General features: G+C 41.0%; 2 protein-coding genes across 3 annotated transcripts in view; one reads left to right on the top strand and one right to left on the bottom strand.

Annotated features, from left to right (window-relative positions):
• mmp28 (matrix metallopeptidase 28) overlaps window positions 1–2,365 on the top strand; it is a 25,030-nt gene extending 22,665 nt beyond the window's left edge. Inside the window, exon 8 of the mRNA XM_007564146.2 lies at window positions 1,926–2,365. Coding sequence (XP_007564208.1) covers window positions 1,926–2,320 — 395 coding nt within the window. The 3' untranslated portion in view covers window positions 2,321–2,365. The remainder of the gene's footprint in view (window positions 1–1,925) is intronic.
• A 1,297-nt stretch (window positions 2,366–3,662) lies between these two features.
• Window positions 3,663–9,324, bottom strand: fam124b (family with sequence similarity 124B). Of its 2 annotated transcripts, XM_016677415.1 has the most exons (8): window positions 9,139–9,324; window positions 8,883–9,043; window positions 7,182–7,213; window positions 6,649–6,858; window positions 6,071–6,466; window positions 5,729–5,925; window positions 5,018–5,180; window positions 3,663–4,649 (listed from the first exon to the last, which is right to left on the bottom strand). In XM_016677415.1, the coding sequence occupies exons 2-8, from the start codon at window positions 8,933–8,935 to the stop codon at window positions 4,075–4,077; spliced, it is 1,626 nt and encodes a 541-aa protein (XP_016532901.1). In that variant the 5' UTR covers window positions 8,936–9,043; window positions 9,139–9,324; the 3' UTR covers window positions 3,663–4,074. The 2 variants fall into 2 exon arrangements, with proteins under 2 accessions (XP_016532901.1, XP_007564206.1); XM_007564144.2 differs by lacking the exon at window positions 9,139–9,324 and having other exon boundaries at window positions 8,883–9,120.
• Window positions 9,325–9,504: the final 180 nt, after the last annotated feature.

Below are 9,504 nucleotides of genomic sequence, written 5' to 3'. Positions count from 1 at the left end.
GTTGTATTGTTAGCTTTGCTATATGAACTTTTTAGCATTGCCTGAAAGGAGTTTCTCCACTCGCTTTTTCAGTAATAACAAAACAGCCGGCAAAAATAATGGACATCTGAGAAATCCGTATACATACCTGTCATGTTTCATATTCCACTTGAGCTGTGGGATTCCTGTGTGTTTTTTTTCTGTGACAACCAAAACAAAAAAAAGATTAAAAAAAAAAAAAAAAAAAAAGCATTTACAGAGTGGTTAAGAGATGCACTAATCAGGGTCGTGTGGCCAGTTTCTGGTTTTTGTAAATGACTTCTCCTTGTACAGCATTTAGTCCAGAAGACTTCAAAGTATTTCACACTGAAGAAGCAAGAAAGCTTTCCCCCGTTGATTTAGATTTATATTTCAAAACAAAATATTTCTTTCTACTTTTCCTGCTTCATTATGTATTCATATTGGGAATACAAAGGCGACAGTGGTCAGAGTTTGTCCTGTAACCAGTGGTTTATCTTTTACAACCCCTGCTCTGTGTCTTAAAGCCAAAGGCTCCTCTTTGTACCTGGAAAAGTTGAGCTCAAGAGAAAAAAAAAGTGTTTGAATTAGCATTAAACATATATATTAAACATATTTTCATGGAAAATGGTTTCCTTTTGAACAGCTTATTATAGATTTTATACTTCCTCTGTCAAATTAAATACCCACCACTGAGTCTTCCTTTAGTAACAACCACCACACTGAAGAGTGTTGTTAGCTCAACTTAGTAGTGGTTAGATGTTGGTGCTTTTACTGACCAGACAAAAAGATAAGCTGAAAGTCCACCCACTCCAATCACTGGCTTTTTCAAACTGACCGCTGTCTTGTGGACTCACAGCCATCGCTTTGTTTAATTTCTGTGAATCTTTATAAGTAAGGCTGCATCATCACATAAGCTGCAGGCACAAAGTTTTCTTCCTTTTAGTAATGATGTCCCAGTAATTCCTGACAGAGAAGTAAAAATTAAGCACAAACGTTCTTGTATTCTAGATAAGTATACTTTTATTCAGGTACAAACCTTCCTATGCAGCAAGAAATCTTCGGTCCGACTTGGATTTTAGACAGAAATCTGTTACTTGCATACATCATTTGAAAATCTAAATACAGTACTTTGCAAAAATATGAATGAATCCCCCTTGAATTTTGTCACATTTTTAACTAAAACCAGGAACTTAAAATGCATTTTAGTGGGATTGTATGTGAAAGACCAACACAAAGTAAAGAATAATCATCAAATGGAAGGAAAAGGATACATGGGTTACTAATTACTTTTTACAAATACAAATCTGAAAAGTGAAATACAGATATTGGGTAAAAACTCTAGGAGTTGCTTGTAAACATAAAAAAAAAAAATCAGCAAAAATAAATGAGATGCAGGAAGGGTTTGGTGATATTCCAAGCTTTGAAAGTCTCATGGAGATCCATCATCTGAAATGGAAAGAATATGGCACAACTGCAACAAACCCATACAGGAAGAGCGGGAAGACAAAAGTTGTAAGAAGAGAGTGAACATCTGCAAGAAGGTCTGATCACATGCAAAACACTGGAGGAAAGCTCTTATTTTGAAACAGTGGTGGCAGCGTCATGCTGTGGGACTTCTTTCATTCAGCAGTAACAGGGAGGGTGGTCAAAGCTGATGCTTTTTTTTATTATCCATGACAAGAAAAAAATTAATTTTTTTTCATAAAAAATGAATTTTTTATCATAATTTGATAAAATCATAATTTGTCTTCTATTTGCCAATTACCCTCTACTTTATACTGGTCTGTCACTTAAAATCCAAATAAAATGCATTGGTGTTCATGGTAGCAACATTAGAAAATGAGAAAAACTTTAAGGCGGACATTATTGTAAAGTACTGTGTAAAAGCTTAACANATCATGAACTTAGTGTGTTTTCTCCTGCAGGGAAGCGGATGTGGCGTTACACAGGCACTGTACTGGACCCGGGCTTCCCTATGCAGAACGAGGTTCTAGGTCTGCCTCGCCGCCTGGACTGTGCTTTTTACTACACCCCTCTGGGTCACATGGTGCTCTTCAAGGGCTCTCGCTACTTTGTGCTCAACCTTAAAACTCTTCGCCAGGAGCCCTATTATCCCCGCCGGCTGACAGACTGGACCGGCCTGCCGCAGGGCACCAATGGGGCACTGACCCGCCCAGACGGCCGACTTTACCTGTTCAAAAATCAGCGGTTCTGGAGGTTCGACCCAGTGAAGGTGCGGGTCACCAGAGAGGGCCTGTGGGCCAAGGATTTAAACTGGACTGGCTGCAGCAATATACCTCGGAGTAATGATATTCTTTGACCACCAGGGGGAGCTGCAAAATTAAAAGTGCAATTTATTCACATAGAGGAAGGGTCCTGCACTTTTTTGAACAATAGCTCTTATGTTGGCACTAGATCCTGACAGTGACAGCACTCCATTAGCATACACAGTATTTATACTACTGAACGCTACTAATACGAGGTATGTGTAATTATTGTCTTAACTAATGCAGATTTGATTTGATCTGCCAAATTCAAACAGATAGTGCAACAGTCTATTTGGTTTAGATTTTTAAGAGAAACTATATATTTTAGTTATAGCCTCTTCAATCACCAGTACCTGTGGCAGGCTATGTGTGTGAACTTTGACCTGTGACTGTTCTCTATGTTCCCATATACAACAGAAAGCCTAAAGCTTTCTACACTGTGTGGGAACAAATAGTAGGCAAACAAATATTTGAACCTGATTTCTTTTTTAAACCAACTGATATATAAGAGTAGACACTTGGTGGATTTTCATATTTTCATGTGATAGGCCTGTGTGCAATAAGAGAGGGCGTAGTGAAGTGGTATTCTTTGACCACCAGGGGGTCAAAGAATATTTTATATATATATATATATATATGTAGGCAGGCATGAATATTATAGAGCTTCATTAACTCAGGTTATTATTATATACAACACGAGTTGAGATGCATTAAAAAAAAATCTAATGTTTTGTTGTCGTACATTCTGCTTTAAATAATCAGTTTGTAAATTAACCAACCCTGACAACCTGATCACAAAGCTACCGATCATCTCTGACAAGCTACCGTATTACAGAGCAGTAAGCTGGGGTGGAGCTTTCTATAAACCAGGCTGGAACATCAACACCGGACCAACATCGTGATAAAAGATACATGTTCTTTAAACAACAGAGCCCTCAGATATATACCTGACGACTTTCTCTAGATGAACTATTACAACTCTGTGAGCTCAAAACAAAACTAGATACGTTTGTAATAACAGTTCCAATGTGCGTTATTTTGAAATATCTGGAGACCAACATTTTTCTTTTACTTACTGGAAAAAAAACTTTATTTTCAGACTTTGAAACATTTGTAAATGTGTTAAGTTATAGAAAATTCCTTTTAAATAAAGGTTGTATTGTTAAACATATAGCTTTGCTATATGAACTTTTTAGCATTGCCTGAAAGGAGTTTCTCCACTCGCTTTTTCAGTAATAACAAAACAGCCGGCAAAACACTGGAGGAAAGCTCTGGAGTGGCAGCATCATGCTGTGGGACTTCTTTCATTCAGCAGTAACGGAGGGTGGTCAAAGCTGATGCTTTTTTTTATTATCCATGACAAGAAAAAAATTAATTTTTTTTCATAAAAAATGAATTTTTTATCATAATTTGATAAAATCATAATTTGTCTTCTATTTGCCAATTACCCTCTACTTTATACTGGTCTGTCACTTAAAATCAAAATAAAATGCATTGGTGTTCATGGTAGCAACATTAGAAAATGAGAAAAACTTTAAGGCGGACATTATTGTAAAGTACTGTGTAAAAGTTTAACACAGTCAGCGCTTTTCTGCTAACATAATCTGGAAGTTGCTGGGTCTCTGGAGAGTGTCATTATTGTAAAACATGAACCAGTAAGACCAGTAAAGCCACTTAAAGGGTTCAGACACCTCTGGGTGAAGCGGGTCGCCTGCCGAGGTACTTTGCTGCGTTTTGTTCTCCAGAACAGGCCCTCGTTTATCAGGCTCCACCACTGTGACCTGTGGACAGATGATGTGACGGGAAATCAGATAAAGAACTCATCGACCGGCTCCTCAAGGTTTATGTATGCTGACAACAGCTCTGTCGATGTGCTGTTCTCTGCCAGCAGCTTCTGTGAAGGCCTTTGTCCGCTTACAGTGGTCCTGCTCTCCTCTTTTGCACCTTTACAGCCACCAGAGGGTGCCTGATGGTTAGTCTGTGGCAAACATTTAGTCAATTCCTTGGCCTGCTGCCCCACAGGTGAAGCCTCAGCCACTGACGGTCTCTCAGAGTTACGAGTCCTCAAGAGGTCACAAGAGGAGGAGCGAGTGATGGTTGCGATGGAGGTGTCAGAGAGGAGAGAGACGGCGACTCCAGTGTCGACGTTGGTCTCCTCTTCTTCCTCTTCCAGGAGGAGATGGGAGAGAGAGCGGGTGACGGAGGGGCGCAGGGGAGAGTCGGGGTGGTTGGAGGTGGAGAGCTGAGCGGGGCTGCTGCGTTGGGATGAGTAACAGGAGCTTCCAGGAGGGGTGCTGCAGCAGCTGCCTGACCCCAGACTTTCTGCTCCTCCACATCCTCCAAGCAGCTTCTCAAGAACCGGCTCGCTGCGCGGTCTGATTCCTGGCAAACACACATCAGCAGGGCCCAAAAAAATGTTGCAAATAACAGGAGAAAATGTGGGGATGAAGTTGTATTCAAAGCTGTGAAGTTTAAAGCAGCGTTAGGATACAGAAAAATGATCAGTTCAGAGTTACAATGAGCGGCTTAGATCAGGAGCTTTCACAGGGCAGCCTAGGGGCCATTTAAGGCCCTCTGAAAGATTTTTTTATGGCCCTCCCAACCTCAATTCTACAATCAGGGCTGAAAGTACTCCGACCGGGGGCCGCATGTGGCCTGCTGGTCCGCATCAACCTAACTTTGTTAACAGACAGACTGCTGTTATAAACGGTGGGAAGGAAACCAAATGAGTCCAATCTGTAGCTTCCTACCTCGCCTGTGAGTTTGCATCGTCAGGGAAGCGGTGACGCCGCATGGCAGGAAACTGTTTCCGTGTCCGTCGCTCCGGAGCTGCACTCCTTGAGGTGGCAAACTGAGGCAGGTGAGAGGGAATGCACAGGTCAGAGGTTGACGAGGTTGAGCTGGAGCCTTCACCTGTAGCACAGGAGGAGAAGGATTGTAGTTTACCCCAGGACTTTAAATGTAAGCATAGTAATTAAATGTGTCTTTTTTTTGTTTTTTCCCCCACCATTTTTAAAGAGATTCATTAAGTCTGATTTATTTAGGAAACAATAAAATAAACACGATATTTGCTCCTGTTGATTTAATTAAATAAAATCTCTCTAGCACAGTTTATAATCTGTGGTAGATTTACTTTGTAAAAACAAAAAAAAAAAAAAAACAGGAGAGTCATTGTCATATTTGACATCTAAACCAGATCCAGTTGAATAATCACAGGACCAAAAAAGCTTTTTTATATATTTTTTAAAACTGTCTATGTGCTGACAATATTATATGAAACAGATATTAAGCTCCTCTGCTCTACTGCCATCTGCAGAAATACACAGCTTGATCACAAACAACCAATCAGAGCCAGGAGTAGTAGGGTCTTAGCGCCGTCAGTCACACTCGTGTATGCACTGCTCATAAAAATGAAATTTGTAAAACGTCACACTTTTAAACACATAATCTCTTAAACTCACTTGAAAGAGAACCTTGTTACTGTCCAGGTCTTCAGTCTGCCAGCGTGTGTTGCTGATGGGGGTGCAGGGGTTGGGCAGCAGGGGGACCAGCTGTCCCACTTCTTCCACACTGAACTGCAGCACAGCAGAGCTGCACGCTTCCACTCCAACCCCTGGAGACAGCTGTTTCAAGGCCAGCTGGAGGCAGAGACCAGGCTCTATGCAGCAAAGGACAAAAGGGAGCAGCAGGCACACATGTGATGAAGCAAAGCAAAACAGAGGAGGAATATGTTATGGGACACCATTTAAAATCCGTAGCTTGATTTCTTACTTAAACGAAGGTTAAAAGAACATAAATCCAACCTGCATGGAGGGTGAACCAGGAGAAACCAGCCTTCTGCTCCTCGGCTTGCCGCTGCAGAACCGTCTCGTAGAACCTCACAGCGTCCTCGTAGTTGTTGTAGCTGCTGTACAGCGTTATGCGCAGGATTTCTCCTCCACAGTGCACGGGTCGCACCCCCCACACAGGCATGCCGGGGCCCAGACTGTAAAAGTCTCTGCTTGGCAGGAGGTAGGGCCGCAGCAGGGCGTTGGCGGGGGAACTGCTGGAAGTGATGTGGATCCCTCTGGTTCGGCTGCCGCAGCTCTCGGTGTGGTGGTACTGCCAGGGCGGGCGCTGGAAGAAGTCCAGCACTTTGAGGATTCGCTCCTCTCCGTAGGCTTCGTGGAGGAAGAAGGTGATGGCCAGAGAAGGGTAGTCTGAAAAAATTAGGCAAAGGCTGGATCTTCAACAAAAGATTAGAGAATGTGCCAATTAATTTTCTTTAATATCACTTGTTGGTTGCAGCCATCAAATTCTCAATTTCCTTAATTTCTCCTTGCTATTGAACAATTATTTGAATCCTTTGCGATAAAAGATGAGGGACAGCAGAAATCCTCACCGGCCACAGGACGAAGGCGAGTGTGAGCTCTGAAGGGGGAAGCCCTCTCTGATACATGGAAGATCCGGAGGCTTGGGCACAGCCAGCGCAGCAGGTGGTCCAGCGTCTGCTGCAGAAGCAATGAATCTCCAGGGTTGGCCAGCAGATGCAGGTTTATCGGCAAGAGTTGCTGTTGGCGCTGCTGCCTGACCCGGCCGCTCATGAGGTCACCTGGGATGAAACCCGCCCCCCCCGAAAGGCACGAATAAAAAAAAAAAAAAAAAAAAAAAGAAATGCACATCCTCAGATACTGCGAGTTTGCATGGATTCAGCGGAACACCATATGTATAGTTATTGCTTTTGACAAGAATAAACTTCCTGTGTATAAACTCTGAAGAAATATACTTTCACATCTCCTGTCATTTTAATAAAAATTTATAAATGTAAGTTATGTAAAGACAAACTGCAAACATACATATGTTTTACAGCTTTACAAGAGTAAAAATGACCTTTGAGAAATGATTTCATTCCTATATGAGTAAAGGAATACTTACTAGCAGACGACAACATTCTGCTGCTGACAGATCTGAAACAAGTGAAATAATGAGAAGAGTTACTGGGCGGAAGAAAGAAAAAAACAGATCATCATATTATTGGTTAAAAACAAATGCAAAGCGTGAAGGGAAAACTATTAAGACAATTAACATACATTAAATAAGGTTTAAGTAAAATAAATAAATTATAATTATGTACGAAGGGATAATATTGGAAATAAAGTTAAAAACCTGCAAGTGAAAACATTTACGCTGGCAACCTAAGCCTTGTTGGCTGCATACGTTTTAAATGTTGCCTATTAAGCTATGAAAGTTTTGAACAAACACATAAGACGATCACGACGAGCATTTAAAAAAGAGACAGTACAACTAAAATAAATACTAATGAAATAAAAATAAGACAAATTTGATAATTTGGCATATTGAAGTGATATTGAAAATGAACTCAAAAATGATTTCACAAAATTAGAAATAATTTGGTTTGTTAGAGGGATGGATAGTAAAATAGTAAAATCATTACTTTGATTACTAATAAATATTTAATTTAATACCTGCAAACAAAAACATAAAAAAAACCTTACAAAGTAAGTGTAGTATCTCGTGATTTCCAAATACTTGCATTAATCAAAGCCATGACAATGTCTCAGAAATGGACTAGAAGCTGATTACACAGAGCTGATGGGCCGCTTTGTGTCATGGTGGGCAACAATCCTCTCATCTTGAATGTGAACAAAATGAAAGAGATGATTGTAGATTTCAGGAGAAACCTTGTTAGATCATAATCTATATCCTTCATGGGCAAAGAAGTAGAGGATGTACTTCCTGAGTAAACTAAGATCCATCAAGGCTTGCAGCAAGATGCTGCACATCTTCTATAAGATGCTGCTGCCACCATCTGTTGGGGTTGCAGCATCAGAGCCAGGGACCTGAAAAGGCTCAACAATCTGACAAAGAAGTCTGGTTCTGTTTTGGGGACAACTGTGGAATTTCTGGAGATGATGACACAAAGAAAGATTACACATAAAATCAAGTAAAATTATGGACAACCCTGACTTTCCTCTTTATGAGACAGCATTAGAAAAACAAATCCCCAGTAATACAGACTGCTACAGGAGAGCTTTCTTTCCCACAGCCATGACAATCTACAATAACTCTCTACAACCACATTTAGTTTCCCTTTGTAACGAAGAAAATATTTTCACATTTTGAATAGCTCACTAAAGCTTAAAATAAGAAAAAAAGTTTTAACAAAATCACATAGATTTTTCTACAACTATTGTTATTACTATTACAAATAAAGTAACAAAGGTGCAACAGAAAATCTATCAATGGCTCAATGGTGACTCGTGAAACACCAAAACATCTGTAATTCTCTCGAAGATATTCAAAACACGAAGATCTATCGCCATCTTGTGGTTATGTCTGTTTGGAACCCAGCCCGCTCCTGCGGTCACCATGACAACATTTTATCTGTTGTTAGCTTGCAGGACCTGAAAAAAGTGTAATTATAGGAAAAGACGACACAAAGAAAAAAAAATCTGTACTCAAAGCCTTAAGAAGTTCTTAAAAACCTCTAAATAGTTGGAGCTTTTACAGTTGAAGCCAGTTATGTGGATTTCCGGGCAAATTAAGGTCCATTGTGTTCTAGAAAGCGAATTTGTTCGGCTACGCGTTTAGCCGCAAGCTAAAGCTGATACTCACTCGGCTGTGTCAGCTCCGGAGTCCACGGTTTCATCCCCGGCTCTTCGCCACATCGTCAGGTCCACTCTCCTTACATTTGGGCTCCGAGCTTACAGTTTGAGCAGTGTTTCCAGTAAGCCCACTCAGGAGTGTAAAACATCCTGATTAGTTTCCACAGCCTTCTAAAGTGGGGGAAACAAGTGAGACTGGGAGCTTACTGGGACACTGACGTCACTAGGCAACCGCAAACCGTTAGAATAAAAAGAAATGCATTTACTCCAGACCGTACAAAAACAGAAGAAAAAAAACCCCGGGATGAACCTTCGTTACAGCGTTGAGAGAAAATAGTCTGCAGTTTGCTTGGGGAGTCGATTCTGAGCGAAAGGGAGCACAAGGAGAAGTGCGACTTTAAATCCAAAGCCGCCTATAATAATGATAACAGAGAGCAGATGGCATGAGTCCCACAATATGGGAGGACAAAGGAGACAGCAGACGGCCTGGACAGATTTAAATGAGGGGACGTGTTGACGGGAGGCTCTTATCCCTGGAAATTTAAGACCTTGTTTGCTAAGAGCATTAAAACCTATGAAAGACAAGTTAGATGTACACCCAGAAATGATACGGCGCTTTAAATCTGCAATCG

This window comes from Poecilia formosa, unplaced genomic scaffold, assembly GCF_000485575.1.
Source record: "Poecilia formosa unplaced genomic scaffold, Poecilia_formosa-5.1.2 Scaffold155, whole genome shotgun sequence".
NCBI lineage: Eukaryota > Metazoa > Chordata > Actinopteri > Cyprinodontiformes > Poeciliidae > Poecilia > Poecilia formosa.
The sequence above is the reverse complement of the archived record's forward strand: the minus strand, read 5'-3'. Positions and strand labels throughout refer to the sequence as shown.